General features: G+C 38.0%; 6 protein-coding genes across 9 annotated transcripts; 2 read left to right on the top strand and 4 right to left on the bottom strand.

Moving 5' to 3' along the window:
* Window positions 1-423: 423 nt before the first annotated feature.
* On the top strand, window positions 424-6,553 carry LOC140771146 (uncharacterized). Of its 3 annotated transcripts, none has more exons than XM_073112566.1 (21): window positions 424-886; window positions 1,644-1,723; window positions 1,873-1,959; window positions 2,513-2,563; window positions 2,675-2,792; window positions 2,969-3,025; window positions 3,122-3,186; window positions 3,333-3,416; window positions 3,524-3,601; window positions 3,668-3,730; window positions 3,827-3,873; window positions 3,989-4,058; window positions 4,142-4,204; window positions 4,488-4,577; window positions 4,656-4,694; window positions 4,832-5,059; window positions 5,148-5,233; window positions 5,352-5,400; window positions 5,561-5,641; window positions 5,735-5,828; window positions 6,004-6,553. In XM_073112566.1, exons 1-21 carry the CDS (start codon window positions 769-771, stop codon window positions 6,195-6,197), a joined length of 1,842 nt encoding a protein of 613 aa, XP_072968667.1. In that variant the 5' UTR covers window positions 424-768; the 3' UTR covers window positions 6,198-6,553. The 3 variants fall into 3 exon arrangements, with proteins under 3 accessions (XP_072968667.1, XP_072968666.1, XP_072968668.1); XM_073112565.1 differs by having other exon boundaries at window positions 2,921-3,025; XM_073112567.1 differs by having other exon boundaries at window positions 425-886; window positions 3,524-3,574.
* LOC140771147 (membrane-bound transcription factor site-2 protease homolog) lies at window positions 6,226-12,740 on the bottom strand. 2 transcript variants are annotated; one of them, XM_073112568.1, is made up of 10 exons: window positions 12,577-12,740; window positions 12,139-12,204; window positions 11,195-11,261; window positions 10,536-10,604; window positions 10,330-10,433; window positions 9,389-9,536; window positions 9,021-9,101; window positions 8,489-8,941; window positions 7,862-8,191; window positions 6,226-7,332 (listed from the first exon to the last, which is right to left on the bottom strand). In XM_073112568.1, the coding sequence occupies exons 1-10, from the start codon at window positions 12,672-12,674 to the stop codon at window positions 7,165-7,167; spliced, it is 1,584 nt and encodes a 527-aa protein (XP_072968669.1). In that variant the 5' UTR covers window positions 12,675-12,740; the 3' UTR covers window positions 6,226-7,164. The 2 variants fall into 2 exon arrangements, with proteins under 2 accessions (XP_072968669.1, XP_072968670.1); XM_073112569.1 differs by lacking the exon at window positions 11,195-11,261 and having other exon boundaries at window positions 12,577-12,650.
* A 3,227-nt stretch (window positions 12,741-15,967) lies between these two features.
* LOC140770969 (F-box/kelch-repeat protein At1g57790-like) lies at window positions 15,968-17,354 on the bottom strand. The gene has a single exon (XM_073112309.1). It carries the CDS (start codon window positions 17,295-17,297, stop codon window positions 16,122-16,124), a length of 1,176 nt encoding a protein of 391 aa, XP_072968410.1. The 5' UTR covers window positions 17,298-17,354; the 3' UTR covers window positions 15,968-16,121.
* Window positions 17,355-17,648: 294 nt separating this feature from the next.
* LOC140770970 (uncharacterized) lies at window positions 17,649-18,632 on the top strand. The gene has a single exon (XM_073112310.1). The coding sequence runs from the start codon at window positions 17,675-17,677 to the stop codon at window positions 18,584-18,586; it is 912 nt and encodes a 303-aa protein (XP_072968411.1). The 5' UTR covers window positions 17,649-17,674; the 3' UTR covers window positions 18,587-18,632.
* Window positions 18,633-18,880: 248 nt separating this feature from the next.
* LOC140770869 (uncharacterized) lies at window positions 18,881-19,452 on the bottom strand. Its single transcript, XM_073112184.1, has one exon. The coding sequence runs from the start codon at window positions 19,191-19,193 to the stop codon at window positions 18,954-18,956; it is 240 nt and encodes a 79-aa protein (XP_072968285.1). The 5' UTR covers window positions 19,194-19,452; the 3' UTR covers window positions 18,881-18,953.
* Window positions 19,453-19,594: 142 nt separating this feature from the next.
* LOC140770868 (isocitrate dehydrogenase [NADP]) lies at window positions 19,595-24,097 on the bottom strand. The gene is made up of 16 exons (XM_073112182.1): window positions 23,942-24,097; window positions 22,975-23,018; window positions 22,745-22,854; window positions 22,360-22,397; window positions 22,171-22,248; window positions 22,036-22,089; window positions 21,854-21,955; window positions 21,672-21,757; window positions 21,471-21,574; window positions 21,282-21,350; window positions 21,081-21,196; window positions 20,872-20,906; window positions 20,391-20,533; window positions 20,115-20,237; window positions 19,913-20,002; window positions 19,595-19,823 (listed from the first exon to the last, which is right to left on the bottom strand). Exons 1-15 carry the CDS (start codon window positions 23,988-23,990, stop codon window positions 19,918-19,920), a joined length of 1,236 nt encoding a protein of 411 aa, XP_072968283.1. The 5' UTR covers window positions 23,991-24,097; the 3' UTR covers window positions 19,595-19,823; window positions 19,913-19,917.
* Between the last annotated feature and the right edge of the window lie 643 nt (window positions 24,098-24,740).

Raw genomic sequence — 24,740 nt, 5'->3', positions numbered from 1 at the left:
TCCACGCCATGCTTATGCTAATGCAGACAACTTGATATGTTCACAACACCATGTGACATGAACATCCAACTACCAGGCCTAATGGGAATTTTACGTGACGGAATTTTGACTGAAGGTAATTTATGAATAATAAGGGGTATTTTTTTTCCGTTGCAAAAGTCAAGGTTAAGAATGTCCGAAACGGAGCTTCCTATTTTTCTCATTCTAACTTTGAAGAGAAGATATGCCAAGTCATTTATGACTATGATTGTTATTGGTTAATTGCATTTAGATATAAATAATATTTATAATGATACTATTTTTCATTCTCGACTTAAGCTTTTTAGAGTAGATTATAGATGATTATGTTATGTTTATTTTAGAGATGGAAAAAGAAAGGGGTAAAAAAAAGAACTATTTAAATTTAGGTTTAATTTAAGAGTTGCGAGGGAGCGCTGTGCTCCCGGGTTTGGAGAGGGAAAGAGGTTTTGGGCTTCGGCGAGTATTTAACACCCCCCCGCCTTCGCCTTTCTTCTTCGTCTCTTCCTTATTGACTCTCTCGCTCGCTCTCTCTCTCTCTCTCTCTCTCTCTCTCTCTCTCTCTCTCTCTCTCTCTCACTACGCGTAGCCAGGACGCGGTTTTGCCGCTGCTACCTTGCTCTGCTCTGTCTCCACTCCAGTGAGCTCTCTATCTCTCCGCGCCGTGGAAAGAGTGGTATCTTTTGCTTACTGCGCTTTTGGGTTGGATTCTATCTTCCCAATCTTGGTCTTCGTGAAGCGTGGAGGGAGATGAAGTACGTATTGGTAACCGGGGGAGTGGTGAGTGGGTTGGGAAAAGGGGTGACTGCGAGCAGCATCGGGGTCATCCTCAACGCATGCGGACTCCGTGTTACTTCGATAAAGATTGGTACTTGATTCCAAACCCCTTTTCTTTTGTTGTTGTTGTTGTTGAGAGTTCTGATTCAAGAAACGTTATTTTTAGCGATTTCCTTTGAAAAGGAGCAGACTTTCTGTGTAGTGAGGTCTTTTGACAGAAGTTATGTGTTCTTCTTGGCCAAAATAACCCTTACTAAAGTGATAATTGCTTGTTATTTCCTGTATTTGGGAACTGTCAACTTAGGATTTTGTTCCTAGGTAATCAAACTTGTTCCTTTGGGAAAATGGTTACTGTTCTTCGCCTTTCTTCAGTTTTCGGCTGCGGAAATCTATATCAAAAGGTTTAGAGCTTGGGATGTACTCGTTCTTTTCTTTTTTTTTTCTTTTTTTTTTTCTGTTCTGTTTTTATACTTAGCACAATCGAAGTGCGTTTTTGCTCCCTCCTTTTCTAGTCAAGATGAGTCACTTTCTCGTACTTAGAATCTTCTCTTAGTCTGCAATGTTTTGCCCTTTTTTCTTCTCTTGACTAGAATCAGATATTATTACTTCTCTGATAGGGTCAGAATTCATCCACCAGTTCCGTCGTAACTATTCGTTTTTTGACATAGTAACTGAAATATAGTATGAAGCATATATGTAGGGACAAGTCAATGAATTTGTAGTACTTTGATTTGTTTCTTTCCTCGATTCTCGATGTAGGAGTTAGTGATTTGATGCAAAATTTAATTTGTCTTGTTCAATCTTGATGAGGATAAGTCATGCTTGCTCTACATGTCGCACTTGTGCAGATCCCTATCTCAATACTGATGCTGGAACGATGTCTCCATTTGAGCATGGCGAAGTGTTTGTTTTAGACGACGGTGGCGAGGTAAAAAAAAATTGTGGCTGACCGTGTTACTTGCCTCTAATTATTTTCTGTGCATAGGTTTTATAACCAAAACGCTCTAACTCTTCAACACTTTCCCTCTTTCCTCTGTAACAAACTGTTCTTATAATTAGATTTATTCCATTTTGAAGGTGGACCTGGATCTTGGAAATTATGAAAGGTTTCTAGATATTAAACTGACTCGTGACAACAATATAACCACCGGAAAGATTTATCAGGTACTCAAACTCTTCCGCCCCTATTGATGATATGAATGTTCTGCATTTAGTCCAACTTTAACCAAAAGTTATTCTATGAACTTTTGTGTCTGAGGTAGCTTATTGCCACTTGAAAAGAAAAACTCAGGGAACCATTCGGATGATATACAAAATGAATTAATTACATATCTTATACTGCTGGAGGAATTTGCCATCTTGAGTATTGCAATAAGAAAAACCTCCTTTTAAATATATTCACTACTTGGGTGTTACTTGGGTGTTGCATTGACAACCCAAAGAAGAATGGACGTCTTAGCTAGTTATTTGCAGTCAGTACTGGTTCTGTTGTATCCCTCTATATTAAATGAGAAATTTGAAAAACAATGCTTTCGGCAAAGCTTGTTTACAACTTACAAGTCCTTGATACTGAAACATCAGTGGATCTCACATGAGAAACTGAGATGCAAAGTCATAGCTTTGGTATCTTTATGACTAGTCACTGGCTCTTGGTCTGCCTCCTTTCCAAGTTAGTTAATATTCTTTTTTCCCCTTTTGTATTGGTTCTCAATGACAGTCAGTCATCAACAAGGAAAGGAAGGGAGATTATCTGGGTAAAACAGTCCAGGTATGAATTGCTTCTCACATCAGTTCTGTTGATTCATTGTGCCTTTTGGGTGCCTTGTGCATGGATATTTTTCATGGTGTTCTGAATCTGTATTATCGTTTTTACTTTAAGGTCGTGCCGCACATTACAGATGCCATACAAGAGTGGATTGAACGTGTAGCAATGATTCCTGTAGATGGCAAAGAAGGCCCAGCTGATGTTTGTGTTATAGAACTGGGCGGAACTATAGGTGAATATAACTTTAAAATAGGTCAAAATGTAAAAGATAAATGATATATATTTCAATGCTTTTAAACCTCTTTTGTGAGTTTTTAATTTGCTTAGTAGTTCCCATAGTCGTGTAAGCATGCGGTGCAGGAGCTACGTTCTTTTCGCCGCATAACGACAATGGCATTCTTGATGCAGGGGATATTGAATCAATGCCATTTATTGAAGCTTTGGGTCAATTCTCTTATCGTGTTGGTGAGAAAATTGCATGACAATAGTTTTTCTATATGTCACATTTGCTTTCTTACACCATTATGCATTATGTTTTTCTCCTAATGGTTATTTTTCCAGGCCCTGGTAACTTCTGCTTAGTTCACGTCAGTCTTGTTCCAGTTTTGAATGTTGTTGGTGAACAGGTAACTCTCAATGCTGTTTATAACTATATATTGGTGTTAATGCTGGAGTTTACATTCTCTTTGCTGGAACTTAGTAGTTATCTTCACCAGAATAGGTATGATATATTGGTTTTGGACTTTTAGTGATAATTCATACTTTCTTGCAGAAAACTAAGCCAACGCAACATAGCGTGAGGGGGCTCAGAGGACTTGGGCTGACACCAGATATTTTAGCTTGCCGCAGTGCTAAGGTTCCAGCTGGACCCTTTTTTTTTGCTTCCATAACCTCCCAAGTTCTGCTATTTCCTTTGGTTCCGTTATTGTGGTCTATGACAGTTCCTCTCATTGTTTTTGATAGGCACTGGATGAAAATGTGAAAGATAAACTATCACAATTTTGCCACGTTCCGGTAGTATACCAACTAATAGTTATTTATGTATGTATTCCTTGCAACTGAAGTCTTCTGGGTTTTTGACACTAACTAGCATTATTCATTTCTCAGGCAGCAAACATTGTTACTTTGTATGATGTTTCAAACATTTGGCGCATTCCTCTATTGTTAAGGGTATTGTCCATCTCAGTTCCAATATATTGGAGGAACTGTTTCAATGGATTTGGAGCTATTCCTAGTTTATTTAATTTGACTCTAATCCCCTTGCAGGACCAAAAGGCACATGAAGCTATTATGAAAGTGTTGAACCTCCAAAGGTTTCTTGTCTACTTGATTTTTTTTTTTCTTTCAATCTCTTCCAACAATCAAAATTGTGGATGCTCTCTCTCTCAGTGCTATTATGTAAAAAGGCACTTGTATGTGTGTTGGCAGAGCTTCTCTGGAACCCATGTTGGATGAATGGACAGAAAGGGCTAGAATTTGTGATGGCTTACAGGATCCTGTCAGTTCCTTTTTCATCTGCTCTTTTATATATCTTGAATTGTGATTTCATATCATGATATTGACTTAACTTTAACTCTTCAGGTCAGGATTGCCATGGTTGGAAAGTATACTGGCCTTTCTGATTCGTACCTCTCTGTCCTAAAGGTGAAAGGCATCCCTCAGTCTCTATTTCTTGCTGCTCAAATTTGAGATATACATACATACACAAAATTCTTTCCTTTTCTCCTACAAGTGAACCACAATAAGGAATTATTGTTATCTTTTATCTTTTTACGGGGCCTACTTATTTTTCACCATTCCAACTCACCCTGCTAGCCAAACAGCGGGTGCATCTCTTATGTTTTATTCTCACACTATCTGGTATCTGCTACCCCAGGTTCATTGTTTTGTTATTTGATTTACTTGTCAAGTTGTCATTGTATTTCAGGCCCTTTTGCATGCATCTGTTGTTTGCCGTCGGAAACTTGTGGTGGATTGGGTTCCTTCTTCTGATCTTGAAGATGAAACTGCCAAAGAGGTCTGTACATTGTCTGACTTCTACTGTTTGTCTTGCTGGATCTCCTGCATTGATGATTGAGATGGTTTCATTGTGCAGGCACCTGATGCTTACAGGACAGCATGGAATCTACTAAAGGTGAGGAGCTCACTTGTACTTATTTACAGAATTATTCTTTCTTTCTAGAATGGATAGAAATCTATGGTTTTTTTTACTACAATAGTTATTAGATGTGTGATTTTTTTTTTTAGCCATCTGAGATTTTCCCAACTCAGGGTGCAGATGGGGTACTGGTTCCAGGGGGTTTTGGAGACAGAGGGGTGCAAGGGAAAATACTAGCAGCTAAATATGCCCGTGAAAACAATGTTCCTTTTCTAGGCATTTGTCTTGGCATGCAAATTGCTGTAATCGAGTATGCTCGTTCTGTTTTGAATTTGAAGGATGCAAACAGCACTGAGTTTGATCCTGATACAAAGACACCATGCGTTGTTTTCATGCCAGAGGTATACCATTCTTCATAAAGTTAGCTTTAATATCTTCCTTGACACTAAATTAAGATTTTTCCTGCGTATCATTCAAACTTTTTCACAGGGTTCCAAAACTCATATGGGTGGAACAATGCGACTTGGGTCAAGGAGGACATTTTTCCAAGTTACTGACTGCAAATCTTTTAAACTGTGAGAGCACACATCCTTTGAACTCTAATTGTCTTGTTATCTTATATTAGTTTGCATTTGAAGTATTCCTTCAAATTTATTTGAAATCTGTAAACTTTATTTAAACCTTCTTTATTAGGTATGGTAAAGTCAGCTATGTAGATGAACGACATCGACATAGATATGAGGTTTGTCCAAATAATTTATCGTTTGACATCTGGTCTAAGACTTGACTTTTGAGTTGCATCATTAAATGCCATGTAGATGATGGTACTCTCATGTCCTCTTACTTTTATTATACGATGATTTCTTACCTATATTGTTCTGTATCGTTACATATTTTTATAGGTAAATCCTGACATGGTCCCAGAATTTGAAAGAGCAGGTGTGTTGTTTGTTGGGAAAGACGGAAGTGGAAGACGTATGGAGGTATGGATTTAAAAACTTGCTAACTTTAAAGAAAATTATGATTTGCGATAACATTGTCTTCTGATTCTCATGGATATAAATTAATGAGTGCAGATTATTGAACTCCCTGCTCACCCATTTTTTGTTGGCGTCCAATTTCATCCGGAGTTTAAGTCAAGACCTGGAAACCCCTCTGCACTTTTCTTAGGTAATGCTCTGTGTAGGAATTGCCTGCCTTGCATAATAGAAGGTCTAATTTCCTTCTCAATTAAGACGTTCTTATAGATTTAGGTGGGAAAGTTCTTTGTTGATGCCAAATTTCAAAATTTATCCTAAAACGGAGCACATAGTTTAGTTATTTCTCTATTTGTACTTTCTGACAGGACTAATAGCTGCATCATCTGGACAATTGGAATCCTTGCTGCATAATCCGAGGCCTGGTATTTCGACGACTAGAATTTCCCCAAGCAATGGTAGTCTAACACCAAAACCTTATCAAAATGGACACGTAAAGAAGCCCGCAAAGAGCCTAGTGAATGGAAACTACTACGCCAATGGCAATGGCGTGCATGTCTAGCATGAGCCGAAGCGACATGGGTTTGTGGCTTTTGTTTTGTTTTCGGGTTTTCAACGTCAATTTTGTGCTGTCTTGCTTGGATTTCTCTTTGGGTCGATTGAGCAGCGAAAAGTTCTGGATCTCTGTGTAGTGTAGCAGGGATGGTGCTTGTTCCAGTGTTTTAGGAAGGAACGGCTTTGGATCTTTTTAAAGCGACACGGTAGTTTTTAGTGTGGTGGTTCAGTGTTCTGCTTTTTGGTAGGCTGACAAATGTTTTCAAGACGGACTTTGGCTTGTTTACCTGTATATTGGGAGAATTTATTATAGCCACCAAATATATGAAAGCTTGTTAAATTCCCAGGATATTTTATTTTTAAGCTGGATAACCTCTCTATTAATTGGTTAAATTTTACCTTGCATCAATGGCGTCTGGACAAATAAACACGTTTATTGCTAGTTGCGAGTTATCTTGTGACGGCTTCTGTTGCACTTAAAAGCTGAAGACAGGACAGATTATAATTTTAAACATCGAACCTCTTTCTAGATCTCAGAATTAGACTTACAGAAGGATTTGGAATTACATCAAAAATGTAACAATAATTTACACTGAAGCAAAGCCAATGATTTTTTAATACACTTGTTGAACAATATGTACTGATATCAGACGGCTGCGTACGGAACTTGGCAGATTCATATTTGTTCTACACTACTGATGATGGAGCACCACAATAGAAGGGCTCGATCATTAAGATTCTGTTTCAGCATAGGCCATTGCATGAAGCAGCCAGTTCGGAAAGCAGTATACTTCTCCTTTAGCTGGACTGTAATGCTTTTAGTAAGTCAATCTGGAGCTGAACACCTCTTTCTAATTTTCTAAGTCATGTATTTACTTTTACAAAGAAGAACTGAAGAATATCCTGCTACTGTAAGTGTTTCGATCAGAGAATCAGCTTCCCGTGAGGTTCAGAAGTTAGCCAAAAAATAAAAATTATGAAATAGCCAACACCGAGTATAGGAACTTTGAGAAGACAATGATGGATAAGACAGTCCCTCCAAGAAGGCAAAGCTGAAGGATTTTACGCTGCTGCCTTCGAGTAAACCAAGTGACATAGCCAAGACACTTCTCTAGGATTGATTCACCATCCAAAAAGTATACCTGCAAAACTTTGCATGCTTAGAGAGCCGATCAGTTTTTATGTAGAAGTTTTGCAGGCTAAACTATTTGAATGAGCAGTGCTATATAGTCGAGCATATAAGCAAAAAATAAACAGCCTAATAGAAGAGAACTACAGGACAAAATGTTTTCAAATAAGAGACAAAAGTATCAACATAATAACAGACAAAATGACTTACTATAGAAAGAGAACTAAGCCTACTGCTCAAATACAGAACCAACTATCTTGAAAATTGTAAGTTCATATTGTAAGTAGAAAGATTGCAACCAAAAGTCTGGAGTCCCTTCAATTTTCTCCAACTCAAATCTAGTTCATATTAATGTGTCAGAATATTTGCACCTAAAATTTAGTTCTTTAAAATGTGTTTTCTGATGCCTCAAAATTTTCACTTTGCAATTTGCTCTATTTCTGGAAGAATATCAACAGAACTTCTTGGAAAGCAGTAGAAGAAGAGTATAACACATGCAACTCAATAGTGATTCCAGAAATTTGCAGAATGTTACTACTCACAGGCAAACAGTTTAGATAGACCAAAGATGCAGACACAAGGAGGGTACAGACAAAAGTCTTCTCCAAGATAAAAGGAATATGTGCACTGAAAATAATGTGTGTTGATCGAGGCCGATAAGATGATAACTGAATAGAATGAGCCACGGATAACACATCACCAACATAAACAAAAGTACCACCACAGGAACTTGATCCTAGATAAGGATTCTCAGGATCTGTCGATGATAAATTTTGCCTATGCTGCAAACACTCTGAAGAGTAGGGGCTTGTGTAGGATATTTCAACCCATGAGATGCCAGGTATCTGAACAGGTGTCATGCAGGACTCTTCCTGACAAACAATGATAGGATTTCAGATTAGATTTGTTTCTCTCAACAACAAAAAAAAGAAACTAATTAACACAGGCAATCTTCTAAACTAGCTAAAAGTGTTCTTAAAAGTCAAATAAGCTCTTAACAGCATTGTCTCAACTCAACTGGATGATAACCATGTGAAATTCTTCTGTACTTGTATCGTGATACAAAGACAATTTATGAATCCAATGAAAAATCGTATGCACAGTTTTTCATAGAGAAGAGAAGCCTCGAAATATCTAGAACTTGCTTCCTACATGAGAATTAAGTTTACCTCTGAGCAAAAACAGTTGATTCCATCAGTTTCAGTCATTTGCCATCCAGTCCCACATTTTTTAAGCTTGATAACATCTTTAGCAGTCAAGCAATATTTATCTCCAGTTTCCTTTATTCTATTTCTGTTCCCAGCTAAAAGGCTTGAATTGAAGCAGGACATGCTTTCAAAAGCTGCAAGTTTGTTGGGGCAAGAGAACTGGTCACCTTCTTCCAGGAGAGTCATGCTCCTCTCTAGCCACGAATAAGGGACACAATACCCCTTTCTAGCACTAATGGCTCGATAATTTTGAGCTTCAAGGGAATGAGGTTTTGAGAATGTTTGGGCATTAATTTGAACCATCATTTTCATCCAGTCATCAGAAGTTCTGATCTTTGAACCATCCACTGACACAATAACATCATAAGATGACAAAAATCCAGACAAAGAAGAGGTTTGTTGTACCTCCAAAACCTGTTCAAACGTTGAATTAGAACCAAAAATAAAACTACATGGAGACTTGTGTAACAAAAATATAAATAGAGAAACTTACTATAGGGCCTTCTCCATGTATATATATAGGACATAAGACCAGAGGAAGTAAGATTAACATTAGAGCACAAACTGCACAAAGCTAGCAACAAAAAATATATCATATATCATATTCGCAAGTATTAAGAAATATATAAGCATCATAACAAAACAGCATAAATTTTGAAAAGAGGACTAATAAATACTTAAACTAGCTTGCTTTCTCATTCATATACAGCAAAACTTTACAGGAAGAATAATGTACAAAAGAGGACAAAAAGAAATATAACAGCTGAAAGCATGCACTTTGTAAAGTCAAAGAAAGCAAAAAGAAAAAAGGAGGCAGGGGTGGAGGGGGGAGGGGTGTGGATGCACTACTTCTTAACTTACCACCACATTATGCCAAACACCAGCACAATAAATTCGGAGAGCAGCAAATGAAGGTAATGCTTGAAGCAGATCATAATTCAATGCAACCAAGGCACCAGGAAACAGGATAGCTAGGAATATAGAAATGTATTCGATCTGTAGGCCCTCACTGTTGCATGTACAGTATGTGGATTAGTGATACTAGTATCTCACCTCATGGGTGTCCAAATACTCTACAAATAGATGAAGAAATAGATAAAAGATACAAGATTAAGTGTCAGAACCCTTCTAAACATAAAGTTTAAGCCGAAACATTTAGAAACCTGTAACAGGAAGCCACAATATAAAGCACACGGACGATCAAACAAATCACAATCTCTACAACTAACATAGTGCTATATGATACGATTTCTAGTGTTATAGTGTTATTAATTGAAAATGATTACCATAAAGTTGAAAATTGACTGTTATATGTTGTCAATTGTCATTTATACAGTTATTTGACATCATTTTTATAATGACAGGTAAAGGTCGTTGTGGTCTAGCTTCTTGTTATGCATGATCCTACTGCAAGGTTCATGATAACAAATCAGAGTCTTTCTGTTACACATATATCCATACTACAAGATTCACGATCCTACAGCAAGTAATATTTTTAAAAATTGCCTTACTTTCTTGTATACTGATATCTTAACTTTTCTTATTCTCGTGGATCGATTGAAATATCAAGAAATGTCCTAGACAAAAATGATGATAAAGATTACTTAAATAAAGAATTTGCATGGCTATCATAGTTGTAGTGGAAGGACTGAACTTGACAGTAGAGCTCAGACAATAATGAAAAATAATTGGCTCTACCTCACGAGATAATAACAAGGCATACAATATGCTCAAAGATATCAGAAAATTTCATTATGCATTTAGAGAAAAGAAACAAAGAGTGCTAGAGTGATTAGAGTAACCTCGCAGCAGCAATGCCATGCCCAAATTCATGAAAAGCAACAGACATCAATGAAGATAATATCATAATGCCAGCATCCATCATCGATATGCTCCAGCTAGAAGCCTACATTTACTAAGTGAGAAACTATTCATGAATTACCCAGTTGGAGAAACTACATATTCCAAGCAATACTAATTAAAGAAAAGTGCCAAACAATAAACTCACCAAATAGCTGTCAAACCCAAATGATCCATTTTCATGACGGAAAGAACCAAATAAATACCAGAGTAGCATCTGAAAATTCAAAAGGAGAAAGTACGCAGGGCATGTGATCAAAGAATAGGATTATGCTCTAAAACAAATAAAATGAAATAACATGGCGAATGTTGTATTGCTACTGATAATCCATAATATGGACTCATGGCATGGACTTTTACTTTAGCTGAACAGAGTACAACAGAGAGTCAGTCATAAGGTGTCCTAATTCATGCAAACAAGGCTCCTTATATACCTAAACATTCAAATGCACATCTATCTAAGGGTCTGAAGAAGTTGAAACTGTACACGTTATTTTAGTTAGAATTCAGAGAAAATACAGTCTGCTCCTTATAGTGCAGTTGAAACTTGTGAATTAAAGACTCCCAGCATGACCTGCATTGGAACTCAAATCACAATAAGCATATAAACTTATTATGAACTCTCTCAAGGAATTTTGATCTATTTACAGTGACAATTCTCTAGACATGGCTAGCCCAAAGGTCGCTTTAATTTGATCAATCAAATAAATCCACAAAAAGTAAAAGTAAAGAAGAATGAATCCACAATATACTACAAAGAAATAATTTAATATGCATAAAAAATTAAAGCTGAAGTCATGCACTAACCATTAAAACTCCAACAAAAGCAAAGAGACTGAAGCATACACCCAGAGAAAACCATTTTTTTAGAAACCTGTAGAATAATAAACATACCTATTCCAGTAAAACTTTAACATATGAAATCTAAGACCATAATAATTTAACAAAAGGGATATGCAAAAGTACTACAGTTCGCTAGGTTATTTAGATAAATTCTCTCACCAGTTTGGAGTAACAAAAATAATAAATTGAACTGTATCAGAAATGCAGCAGCCATATCAAAAGCTAATCAAGGTAAAAGTAAGTTCCTCGTTTGATGCAAGTTATTCAGCATTGATATGACAATGCATAGAAACAGATAATAAATAATTTGCAGATTGGCCACCTCCTTTGCCATCAGTGACGAGAAGCCAAGTGATGTGTCCCAAGGTCACAGAAGACATAAATTGATAAAATATACCATGCTTTTAAGTTTTAACCTTTGATAGAGTTAAAACATTGTTAGCACATATGCAAATATGGTCTCTTAGGTTCTGAAATCGTAGACAACTACATATTTCTCAGAAGTTCCCACACAGATCAATGATGGACTCCAAAAATATTCAAGTAAAGCTGCCAATAGGAAGCAGATGTCCATCTGGGAGTTGCAAGAGAATCCAAGTTGTGCAACACACTAGGTAGAACAGTCTACCTTAAGTTCCAAAGTAGAAAAGCGGAATACTGATTAATCTGATTTTGCTTTCCCATACTCTGCAATCCTTTCCCTTTCTTCTCCTATATTCTTTTTTTCATTTTTCTATCTCCCTTTCTCATTTTTTTTTTCTCGTTTCAGGAAGCAGAAATAAGAACTCCACATAAAAACATACATCTTATGCTTAAAAAACTTAATCTTTAATCACAATAGCAGTAGCAATCACCAAACATGCTCTTGAAAGGAAGAAATCTTTTGAGAATTTGCAGATGCCAGATACCTAGAATTTTGCCATCCGAGATTAAACAGAAGGTCATTGAACGCGAAAATCTTGAAGTCGCAGTACCTGTCAATTGATGAAACAAAAATACAAAAAGACCGTAAGCAAAACTGCAGCGTGACAAACAAAAATTCAACACAATGCGGTACGTCATTTTTTTTTCCCCACATCTAAACCATGACAAATTGAGCATAAAATAAGAACGAATAATATAAGTACATCGATGCAAGTAATAATGATCCAGTTAAAAGAATTACAGAATTAGAATTCTTCAAACATAGGCCAAAAAAAGAAGAAGGAATACTATAAGTAATAATGGAAGGCCAAAATGATCCCAAAATTTATTAGGTATTCCCAGTAACAGATCAAACAACTCGCCCTCCAAATCGAGTGGTAGAATTGAGACACAGAAAGAAGAAAATAGAGGATATATTGTACCAGCAGGAGATAGAATTGGGTCGATCGTAACTTGTGCTTGAAGAGGGTAGAAGTGACTGCGTCCTTCCCCTCCTCTTGTTGGTGCGCTCACCGGCCATCAGGGTTTAAGCGTGCGATGCGAGGGCGAGGGACGAATAGGGTAAGAGAAATGCCCATGGAAATGTGCACCCCTTCATTTTTGCACAGAACCCCCTAAACTATAAAAATTCCCTCACCTGGTTAATAAAAAAATAATATCAAATAACTATTTTATCTTTTAATCATAAAATAGTCCCTCACATGACTACTAAGATGTCAAATTTTTTTAATAGAAAATCTAACAAATAACTAAAAGAAGGGCCATTTCGCAAAAAATATAGTAGAAAATACAACTTACACCAATATTTAGAGCAATCTCATTGAACTTTTATCAGTGTTACTTAGAGTTTTTTTACCAAATTGAGTCTACTTAGAAACTTATTTATATTTGACGCTAATTTTTTACATCAAGTTCAGCTAAATAAAGCTCAATATGAAATGTTACTTAATTAAGTCTTAATTATAAGAAATATTATTTAATTAAATCTTAATTATATGAGATAGTATTCAATTTAAATTTAATTCTCTATTTTATATATATTCTCAAATTTTAATCGAATTTAAGTTAACTAAAAATATATACAAGTAATTAAAAATAATTTAGGAGAGAGAATTCAAAATTTATTTACCAAGTTAACTATAAATATAAATACCTTTATTCTGATTTTCATATTTATACATATCTTTTGTCTGGTAAATAACTAAGATAATATTGTAGTTAGAAAATAACGTGAAAGATATATATACAAATTTCAAATTAAAAAAGATATTTAAGCAAATAAACAAAATTAGAGGGATGTAGATGTAAAAGAACATGTTAAATAGTCACAGGTAAGAACAAAATTCTTTTTACGCATCTATGCCCTTAAAAAATCTCTCATTTCTAAAAAGGTAACATGAAGGGTACATATGTAAATAAAAGATTTTTAGAAGGGTATATATACAAATAAGATATTTTTGTAGAATGATACAGGTATAATTATCAACTTAAGAAGGGTATACATGAAAACAAAATATTAAAATGAAATTATAATTTATAGAGCTCTCCCTCTCTTTCCCTCCCCTGCCCTTCCCTCTCCTCGTGTTCTTCCATTGTCTATTATCCATGGCTAAGCCACGAAGAAGACGATCGAGAATCCCGTCATGGGACGTAAGAACCGAATTCAGAAAATCACAATGTGAATACTGCGATCGTATTTTCTCTCACAACAAAACCAAGGAATTCATCGATCACAGTCGACAAGAAAGTAAGTGGATCTCCCAAGAATCCCATTTTTCACCTTCGCCCTCTCTTGATATGTTTTCTTGGTTGTATTCTTCTGCATAAGAAGAAGTGGACCGCAAGAACGGGAAGAAGGAAGAGGTTGTGAGTAATAAAGGCGGCGCCTTTCCTAATGTAGCTGTAGCTGATATCGAGTTAGAGCTATCTAACAACGATAAAGGCGAAGTCTTGTCTAACGTCGGTGTCTTTGCCACAATCTTTCGTCGACGTGCGGGGAAACGCAACAGGCTATGATAGTAACAAGAGAAATACAGTCTCAGTTGCAGAATACCATTTATTCAGTATGTTTTCTGTCTAATTTTTATTACATTTGAAACAGAACGTATGGAGTGATCGTTCGGAAGAGAGCTAAATCTTCATGGAGTAGAGGAGATACTGGTGATTTCCCCTTGCAGATCTTATCATTCCTGTATAGTGTTTATCTGGTTATCAATACCAAAACCATGACGAGAGAAAGATTGGATAAGCAAAGATTTCCACAGAAGAACCCTCTCCGGTAGTACGAACGGGCGCCATCACCATTATCTCCATCATCATGTTTCTCCTGGCTCGGTAATTAAGCTCTCTCTTTTCCTCTCTTTTTTTTTTTTTCTCTACAATCTTAGTGTTCATTTTGTTGGTTTTGTTAATAAGGTTCTGTGGGATCTTTCGTTGACCATTGATCGTTGATTGGTAACAATTAACATTTCCGTTCTAGTTTCATAATAGCAATTTCTTTTATGGTAATCTTGATGGTAGTTCCTAGTTCCTTTCTTCTTCTTCTTTTTTCCTTTTGAATAATAGTTTAATTGAATTAAGTACCTCATGTGGAAGGTATAATAGTTTAATTGAGTTGAGTTACTAAATTCATCACCATCTTCTCTTTTTCCATCTCAACCTTTTGTGTTAGCATCAACTGGAGATTTAAAGAACATGATTTTGATACTAAAGTATAGATTATAGAAATTTACCAACATGAGATCGGGAATTATTTTAGCAACAGTGAATTGAAAATATTACTTACAACAAAAATTGAGTTCTATGATCCTCTAAGTTTGTTCCTCTTTCCATAAGCTTGTGTGTGTTGAGTTTTGAAGTGACTGTTTATACGAAACCTCTCGGTCTTAATCAACATAGCAAGAGTAGTTACCGGCAGCATTTTGTTTAAAAAGAAAATTGAAAGCATTAAGTGTAAAGGAATATATTTTTTTGGAAATAATACCTTGTACAATGCATCTATTTATTCTTATAAGGCTGATATTATTTAGCTACCAGATCTCATGGTATTAGCGTGTGCATGTGAACCTGGTTATCTGAACGAACCATGAGATTGAATAGGTATGTCACACATCATTGATTTTAGAAGAGTGCAACTTTAGATACTATAGTAAAAGCCTGTAAATTGATAATAAGTTAGGGAGCTAGGAATGAGGAAAGATGGGCGAGAGACTTTGAGGAGTGCAGGAAAATAGAATTAATGAACTACAAGCTTAGGGGTCATGAGATTCAATTGGATCACCACCATTCTGGCCTCAAAAGCATCACAAGATTTGCATTGATCTCTGTTATACTATGACTACAAATTTTTCTCTTATATATGTCAATATTGTTATCTTACAAGAGGTTCATATTCTTGAAAATTTGCTTCCAACTATCATATGATACACAATGGAGGTTTTTCTGATACTGACTCCCTTCATTTCCTGATACCATGACTAGCTTTCAAACTGTTGATGTGATATGCTCATTCATTATCTATGCAGTTGCTCTCTGTTGAATAGCATTCAGAATAGAAAGACCAAGCCTATTGTGGGAAAGCAATGGTCCTATAATTTGGCCATCCATCCTCTGTACTTCTAAGTGTCTTCAGCAGCGGCATACGGTTCTTCAACTGTTAAATATTGATCCAGTGAGGGTAAGGTGCATATACATCCTGATTGATTCCGTGTCTTTTCTTAGATATAAGGCAGCATTTTAATGGTGAGAATAGCACATACGTTTCAATATGCCAAACCTGGCAGCACTGTTTCCAGACAATCGAGCAAATTCGCTGTTACATCATTTATTTAAAATCTTAATCATATAGATGCTTGAGTCTCCGCTCAGCTCAGTTGACTTTAGAGTGGAGTCAGAGTTTAGAATTAGTGGACTCTTAATTTGAGATGATAGAACTACTGTTGACGTACATAAGGAAGGGAACAAAGGATCAATCGTCTGATAGTCTTGGTTCAAACCAGATGCTATATAGGTATTCGTTTGAACCAAAATATTCGGAATATTTTCGGTTCTCTAAATCACAGCAACATATACCACCGTGATCACCTTCGTTTCTTCTCCTCGTTTCATCATCTCCTTCTCTGGAGGAGCATTTTGGTACGAAGAATATCCGATCCCCCGAGCGTTCCACTTCGGATTCGATGATCTCGGGCTCTCCATGGACTCTGGGAAAGTATACTTTGTTGTTCATCCTGTGATCAATTGATGGAGTTGATGAAATAGACATAGCCGATCTCACAAATAAGCTCCTCCTCCTCCTCCCCACAAGGCTCTCAATCTTCTCCCAGACCATGTCCACCTCATTCAGCCTAAAAACACGGACACGCCGTCCAAACTTTCCGGTGAGAACCGACAAGAGCTCCCCCTCCGACTCGATCAAAAAGCTCTCGCCGCAGTTACTACTCTTGGCAGGGTAAAAATTTATGGGCTTGGCGAGAACCGTCCACGTATCCTTCTCCGGATCGTAAACGCCCAGCTCTCCTTTCGAACCCAAGCAATAGAAGCTACCGCGGTGGTACACCGGGTTCGATCGAGGGGAGATTTTGAAACGGCAGTTGTTCTCGTAAGTGCGAGGAGACGCCCAGCTCCCTCGGCGGTAGACGGAGATCCGAACGCTCTCCGGTATGAAAGTCTCTATAGCGAAGACCGTGCAGTCAGAAGGGGGACCCGCAAAGGAGACGTACATGAAATAATGGCAGTGCTGGGGCAGCGCGAGGTGATGCGCGACGCCGGTGATGGGGTTGGCCAGTATCACCTGACTGTTCCTCCGGAGCATCAGCCATCCATCTCTCGCGGAGCAAATCTTGGTCCCGGACAAGTCGGCAGGGCAGCGGAGAACGAAGGTCTTGTTGAAGAGAGGGCTGTAGCAGTGGAAGATCCCGCTTCCCCATCTCTTATAGTGCAGTAAGACTGGGCTCCTATCGGCTGGATAAACTTGTCGTACGCTCCGCCGCCATGTCTTGCAAACTAAGCTCATGTGTGGATGATCTGGCAACGGAACTCGAGAGGCGACCAATCGTAGCACATCCAACGGGAGATCGGACCAAGATCTAGCAGCTGCGCTAACAACTCTGTGCAGATCCTCTCGTCTTCCAAGCTTGTCCATAACAAGTATTATGAGATATTAACTGCTCTTCTTTTTTTCTTACCAAGATAGCTGATATCAACTTACTTCGAGGCTAAGAACAGCAGATTGTTGTTGCTCAGCCTAACATAGATCTCCTCTATTTATATAGGCATCAAAACTCATATTCTTCTCCTAATTATATTAGGACACGATCCTAATCTCATTAGGAGACACCTCAGAATAAAACGAATTAATAATCCTAGTTCGACTAGATTTAGGAGAGAGATGATACTAATCGCACTCCTATTCGGATTCGATATCCTCTCTTATAAAATGATCAGACTCCTCTCCTAGTAATACCGCAAAATTTCTCTTCAATAGTTTTTCTCCTCTTTTCTTTACCAAACCTAATCTATATGGGAGAGGAAACTGCCCCTGCACCTTGGCTTGTGGTTCTCCATAGGAAGAAGAAACAGAAGCTCCAGACTTTCTTCAGCTTGGCCGCAAACAGGGCCTCTAAGAAAAGCATAGCCGAGCTACAGAAACACAACTGCGTCCCTACGCCTCAGGGATGGCTGGCTATAATCCACAGCTCTTCTCGGAGGTGTTCTTTGCTCAACCCTTTAACCTCTGAGGAAGTTGAGCTACCACAGAGGGAATGGGATAGCGAGCCCGATTACCAGAGTCTCTGCACCCTCTCTGGCCCCCCAACTGATCCAAACTGCACGGTGCTGTACGCCGACTACGAAGGCTGGATCAATGGATGCGTCTGGCTCTGTCACCCCAAGGGTGACAAATGGTTTATGCAACGACTACATCCCGACGGTTCCGACGTTTCCGGGGTCGCCGCCGTCGGAGGCAAGCTCTATGCCCTGTTTTGGCAGGATAGCATGGTGACCGTCGACTTTTCAGCTTGTAGTCCCATAACGACAAGTCTTGAGATGGCAAAGAAAAAGATGCCAACGGGAGCATATGGTTGCAATTCATACTTGGTGGAGTCTATGGGGGATATACTGTGTGTCGAAGAGTACGTGTTTGATCATAGTAACGATACTGGCCATGTTGCAGTGTACAAGATGGACTCCAAGGGAGCATGGAAAGAGGTGGACTCCATTGGTGATCGAGTTTTCTTCTTGGGGCCCGGACTCTTTGCCGCGTCGTGGTCGGCGAGTGAGCTTGGTCTGAAGAGCAACAGCGTCTATATCATCAAGCCAAAAGATCTCGTCTATGTCTTCAATATAGAAGCTGGGACTGTCTCGGTCCTCCGGCCCTGCCCAAACCTGTGCCTTCGCACCGCACCTTTCTGGATAGTACCCCAGCGTGAATGAGGAATTAATCGTTCTAGAATGTTACATAATAAACTTGATGGTTCGCTTGTTAGGATCAAAATGCTGTCAATAAAAAATATTTCAATTTCTTGTAACTTTCTTTTTATTTCACTGTAAACAAACAGTGATTAATCTATTCGGTAATTAGGAGTGGAAGAAGCGGTCTACTGTTATATATCCTTCTTCGGGCAATTTCTTTGTTTCTTTATTTTGTCTGACTGTTTAATGTTAACTGTAAGGAAAAAAAAATCAAAAGAAAAAGAAGGAAGAAATCAAGTATACTACTGTTCTTTATTATATGTATAGATAACAGTAACGCTCCCACATCGCAGTCTGAGCCATCCTCCTCTCACTCACAATGCTGCTCTCACTCGCCGGTGCCGCTGACGCCGGGGTCGTCCTTGTCATCCTTCTTGTCGGCGCCGAAGGCCAAATTGCCCGTTCCGACGGGGTCCTCGGCCTTCTCCTGCGCCTTGTCGATCTGAATTCCACCTTCGTCCTCGGTGGAGTAGAGGCTCGTCTTTGTCCGATTCTCCCCTCCCTCCACCGACTCGTACGTCGTCGGCGTTAAAGACCTCTCCGGCTGCGCTCCCTGTGCCCCTGACATACTCTTTTGTACTCGCTTATTCACACTCTTATTATTTACTTCTCCACTTGGTTGTTCTTTTCCTGCTTGATTTCCAAAGTGGTAACACTCGGAGAGTCTAGAGAAAGCTCCATAAAAGGGAATTTCAGCACAGTTAGACGCCACGTCATAGTAGAAGATATGCCACGTGGAAGTGAATATTGGCACCGAGAGACACGTATAAAGATGGAGAGTATAAGGAACCGAACAGAGTGCATGCTACCAATCAGTATACTTATCCGAATGCCTGACGTGGACATCCCTGTATACAATCTCTAGTAAAGCTATTGCTATATTAAATACCACTATTTTAGCATCTGGGCACCTCGGAATCCAATAAGAAATGCGTAAACAATAATTAAGTCAGCATGTAGATGGAATAATAAGCTCAAAGGAAGAGGAAAAGATTAATTTCCGAAAGGTTTCACAAAATGATATAGCTAAGAAAGTCTCGAGCAATTAATAGTTCAGCTCAACGGAATAATGATTCGACATATTTCTATCTTCTTTATTGGAATCTCTCGGTGACGCAACCCAAGAACAAAAGTTTTCTGCTACCGGACCGTCCACGCAAAGCGGCAGAAAACCGATCAACGTTCACATGGAATCATCCTGAAGAGAAGCCAAGAGCTATTATCGCATTAGCGAATCGTAAGGTTAAGAAGAGCATAAAAATAAATTAGTTTCTGAAGGAGAATTACAGGCTTCATTTTCCTGCGAGTCTTGCTCTCAGCTCATCTGCGACAGCATCAATGAACTCCTCTGTGTTCAGGTAGTGGTTTCTAGTGACTCTGGTTAAAGAAAGGAAAAAAAAAGGACATTAGAAGGTGAGATCATCGACTTCAGCTACATGGACAGCAATCTAGGTAAACAACACGGGCTGTGCACAAGTGTCTGACATACTTCGATCCATGAATAAGAAGAGCGAGATCCTTGGTCATCTTCCCAGACTCTACAGTACCAACACAAGCAGCTTCTAGTTTCTCAGTGAAGTCAAGTAGTCTAGCATTGTCATCCAGCTTTGCCCTGTGAATATATTGAAAATGTTTTAAGGCTCCAAGTTTCCATTAGAAATATAATTATGAGCTTGATCACAAGAGAGAGAGAGAGAGAGAAGTCATGAGGATTGAGGTTTTAAGACCTTAGACAGAATTGTGAATGAATTAACGAAATCAATACCTGTGTGCAAGTCCTCTGGTCCAGGCAAAGATCGAAGCAATGCTGTTTGTACTGGTTTCACCACCTTTTTGGTGAACCCGGAAATGACGGGTTACAGTGCCATGAGCAGCTTCAGCTTCAATGGTCTTGCCATCGGGGCACACCTAAAATAATTTAACCGTTATTATGGTTAGACGGTACTGGCTACATCCTTATTATGAAGTTAAGGGTAAAAAATTAATCTAATAGGACTAATGGAAACATAATTTCGTCTGCGAACATCAATAATACTTGTGCACACTTGCCACGCCACAAAAATGGATCCCGAAGTATAATGTATCATGCAGTAAGTACAATGTGTCATTACTCATTGGAGTCACTAGTTCATATTTTTCATGTCTCATGAAGGTGCTGCTAACTTGGCATAATCATCATAGAGAATTCTAGCAAAATAATCATTTCTCAGGCACAAGAACGATAAAGTTGCCACAGAAGGACATACCAGCACAGATGTCATCAAACCCAAAGAGCCGAATCCTGCAGTCAGGAAGAAAATTACCCACTGATTAGAAAATATGGTAAACCAACTTCATTTATCTGAAGGCATCAGTTGGTCAGTCATTAAAGTTCCTTTCCATTTTTGTAGAAAAAAACTGATTCAAATTGTAAAATATCAACAAGTTCCAGCAAATAAAGGTATTGTAGTTCAACCTTGAGCTAAGAAATCACTCTGCACATCTCCATCATAGTTCTTGCAAGCCCATACATAGCCGCCCTCGCTCTTAAGTGCATAAGCAACCATGTCATCAATAAGGCGATGCTCATACCTGCCAGAGATCAATTATTCAATATACAAGAATAAAGATCAAGTGCAGCAAATGATAGTAAGCAGTTGGAGACTAGAAAACTAACCATATTCCTGCAGCTTCGTATTTAGATTTCCATCCAGCTTCATAAACCTCCTGAAATATGTCCTTGAACCTGAAGAACGGAATTAGTAAATGTAACAAAATAGTATGTCACAGAAACGTGAAGAATGTTATGGAGATTCTTAGATATTAATGCACTACTGAAAAAAACGAGGCTACATATGTTCCATACCTTCCATCATATTTTTTCAGAATTGTATTTTTGGTGCTAAGATATAGTGGCCACTTCTTCAGGTAAGCAGTGTTCATTGAAGCCTCAGCAAAGGAGCGAATTGACTGTAAAGAATAGTGTGACAAATAAATAAGGGCCAGCAAGGGAAGAAAATCATATTTCTATCTGTTGACCAATTTATTGTATGTCGAGTTTTTAAACCTCATCAGTGTTATACATAGATAAGGCAACTCCTCCAGCACCAGTGAAGTTGAAAACCTCTAGCTCAACCTCCTCTTCTTTTCCCTCTGAAAGTAAAACATAGAAGCTCAAATTATATATAACAATAGACCAAGCACATATGACTTATACTGTAAAGCTAGCAGCTGAAGCTTTCGTCGTACCGAAGACTAATTTGAGCTTTCCAGGCCCTTTGATAACTGCATCAGTTGCTCGATACTGATCCCCAAAAGCATGCCTTCCAATGCATATAGGTTTTGTCCATCCTGCGAGCATATTTACAAGGTTAGAGAGCAAAACTCTGGTATTGCCACACAAATAACAACCTGATATCCTTCTTTGATACCTGGAACAAGCCGTGGAATGTTCTTACAAATAATTGGCTCTCTAAATACAGTACCTGAAGGGAAAGATGAATTAATTGGAAACTATTGATATTCTACAGGGAGAACTAAGATGCAATCTTGGCAAATTATCTAACCATTTAAAATGTTCCTGATTGTCCCATTTGGGCTCTTCCACATGGATTTCAAGTTGAACTCCTTAACTCGAGCTTCATCTGTCACAATCCAAAAGAAAGGTTAAGAAAATAGATTTATCATGATGAACATTTTCACTGTAGGTCAGCACTGAAGCTGGATTTAACATGTCCCAGTAAATTCAATTTTACCTGGAGTTATTGTTGCACATTTGATTGCCACGTTGTATCTGCAATGAAGTTCAAGTATGAGCATAACATAGAATATAGTGAGTACAGCATAATAATGGCATAAAGAAAAGCAATCAACAGCCAATATCCTTGTCAAGTTTGTTCAGTAATGAAAAATTTAACTACATATAGGTTGTAGATTGATAATGGAATAAGTAGTAGATTTAAAAGTCTATACTGGCTCAATAGTTGAAGGAACAAGTAAAAGTTCCATACTGAATAAAGGTATTGCAACATACAGTTAAATGATGGGTACTACATAATGTGACTTCAGAAAAGGTATATCCCATTGAAGGAAGAAAAGATGGAGCTATTGTGGCTGTAAACTTGAAAAAATTAGCCTTACTTGAGAGCAGCCTCTGCACTTTCTACTGTAACTTTATCATCTGTAGCATCTCGGTGAGGAAGGCCCAAGTCATAATACTTTATATCTAAGTCCAAGAATGGGAAAATAAGCTGCATGATCAACAAATGCATTAGTTACAAAAATGATTCCAAAAAAGGTGTAACAGAATGGAGTTACCAGAGAAGGATAAAAATTCAACATGCTGAATGAAGTAAAGCTGCATCAATCACCTTATCCTTGATAGATTTCCAGAAGATTCGAGTCATTTCATCCCCTGTGCATCAAAGTAACAAATAAACTAACATAAGGCCATTTACTTTTATAAACTCAATCAAATGCAAATGGAGTCATCAGGATCCTGCATAACTGTTGCACAAAAGATATTCTAGAGTGATTTTTTATTCTAACATAAGGAAGCGCTACTACATATATGCAAGTGTGCAGAACATTAAATTTAACAATTATATATAAAATTACCGAAGACGTACGTAACAAATAGTCAATACAATTGCTTCGAGAGAAACTTAGGAAATAGAGAGAACAAATAAATAGAATTTCATTGCACAGGAAAAAGGAATGCCGTGCTCTTCTTTGGCAATGCTGGTGAGTTATGCTAAATCCATCTGCATATACGCTTGTCATGCGTTACAAATTAGTGAAATGCAGTCAGATTGGATCTGTCCACTTTTGATCCTCCACCAACAATCAAGACAATGCATCAGTCAATGATCGGCAGCTTCTAAAAGTTCTAACCAAATAGATCTACATAAGTTATAAAGTGGAAATGATACCACGAGGACCACAGCACAAAAAACATCTAATCACAAGGAGACAAAAAACAATGATAAGTTTCCATGTCCCATGAATTAGCTGACACCAAAACTTACGAACTTGTCACCCAAAAAAAAAAAAAAAAAAAACAGTAGCATGCTATTATCGAGACACACACATCAGGTCCTTCTCATCTGTAGATATCGTAAACCGACACATCTAAATCTTCATCTGTGCTAGGGCACAGATTTGACCAATCGGCGAACATATATCTATCTATAAATCTCAAAAAGACGATGCACCCGTAAATCCAAGTAGTCAACCAAGATCCAAACACGGTTGCACTCAAATCCGCATATGAATCGAAAGGCAACAGTAGATCCAGCCATAGGGAGATCTCAGCACAGAGAAAGAAGGAGATCTAACCGTCCATCTCGACGATCGGATTCGCGACCTTGATCTTTTCGAACGCCATGTTCTTCGAGGCGAGAGGAGCGATACGGAGGCGTCGAGGAGGAGGACTCTTTTCTGAGGACGGGAGCCGGGGTTGGTGAAACGGAAGAAAAAGAGTATTTATAAACTCGGACTCGGATCCAATTGGAAAAATACTAAAAAGTCGAATTGGTACACCGCGGTGATGTACCGTTTGTTTTATTAATTTAAATTGAAATCTTTCCTTCAGAGAACTGAAAAAAAAAATATTTATTTATTTAATTGAGTCTCAGGCATGGACTAAATTGAATTAAATACTTTTATATTTATTATGGATGAATTGGATAAGAATGGTCCTTCTCACGAGTCTTGACTGGTAGTAGGCAGAGCTAACTCACCTAATCTGCGGATCCGAACTTCCAACGCAATGGACGTCACGTGAACCTAACATCAGATGTCAGGCTCACACACCTATTCTTTAATTCCATTACACCAACCCCACTATTTTTCATAATAATTGCACCCAGATCCCTAAATTAGTGCTCATCTTTTCTATAGACACACACGTTATTATTTTTTTCAACTCGAATGATAAGGTGAGAGTTGATGAGAAGAGGGGAAGCATAAGTAGAGTTTCATTATTTATTATATGAAAGATAATTATGAGAGTCTAAAAATTGGTTGAATTAGAAATTATTTCTTGTGAGATCACACATCAGAATTATTTGAAGTGATATCTATCCAAATCATTCTAAATCAATTGAGTTGGTCTTATCGGGGACATTCCAAACAT

Source organism: Typha angustifolia, chromosome 11 (assembly GCF_048772165.1).
Source record: "Typha angustifolia cultivar Huaian chromosome 11, ASM4877216v1, whole genome shotgun sequence".
Classification (NCBI taxonomy): Eukaryota; Viridiplantae; Streptophyta; class Magnoliopsida; order Poales; family Typhaceae; genus Typha; species Typha angustifolia.
Note: the sequence above shows the minus strand (reverse complement) of the source record. Positions and strands in the feature narration are given on the sequence as shown.

Excerpts from the sequence above, each read along its gene's own strand:
- LOC140771147 (XM_073112568.1), bottom strand. The coding sequence starts at position 12,674 with ATGGCCGGTGAGCGCACCAACAAGAGGAGGGGAAGGACGCAGTCACTT. Across the intron at positions 11,262-12,138 it reads CTCGGATGGCAAAATTCTAG|GTTTCTAAAAAAATGGTTTT; the intron begins GTATCTGGCATC and ends ATTATTCTACAG. Across the intron at positions 8,192-8,488 it reads TCAACTGTTTTTGCTCAGAG|GAAGAGTCCTGCATGACACC; the intron begins GTAAACTTAATT and ends ATTGTTTGTCAG.
- LOC140770868 (XM_073112182.1), bottom strand. The coding sequence starts at position 23,990 with ATGGCGTTCGAAAAGATCAAGGTCGCGAATCCGATCGTCGAGATGGAC. Across the intron at positions 22,249-22,359 it reads ATGTGCAACAATAACTCCAG|ATGAAGCTCGAGTTAAGGAG; the intron begins GTAAAATTGAAT and ends GGATTGTGACAG. Across the intron at positions 20,534-20,871 it reads GTTTGATGACATCTGTGCTG|GTGTGCCCCGATGGCAAGAC; the intron begins GTATGTCCTTCT and ends AAATTATTTTAG.
- LOC140770869 (XM_073112184.1), bottom strand. The coding sequence starts at position 19,193 with ATGTCAGGGGCACAGGGAGCGCAGCCGGAGAGGTCTTTAACGCCGACG.
- LOC140770969 (XM_073112309.1), bottom strand. The coding sequence starts at position 17,297 with ATGGACAAGCTTGGAAGACGAGAGGATCTGCACAGAGTTGTTAGCGCA.
- LOC140771146 (XM_073112565.1), top strand. The coding sequence starts at position 769 with ATGAAGTACGTATTGGTAACCGGGGGAGTGGTGAGTGGGTTGGGAAAA. Across the intron at positions 1,960-2,512 it reads CCACCGGAAAGATTTATCAG|TCAGTCATCAACAAGGAAAG; the intron begins GTACTCAAACTC and ends TCTCAATGACAG. Across the intron at positions 4,578-4,655 it reads AAGATGAAACTGCCAAAGAG|GCACCTGATGCTTACAGGAC; the intron begins GTCTGTACATTG and ends TTCATTGTGCAG.
- LOC140770970 (XM_073112310.1), top strand. The coding sequence starts at position 17,675 with ATGGGAGAGGAAACTGCCCCTGCACCTTGGCTTGTGGTTCTCCATAGG.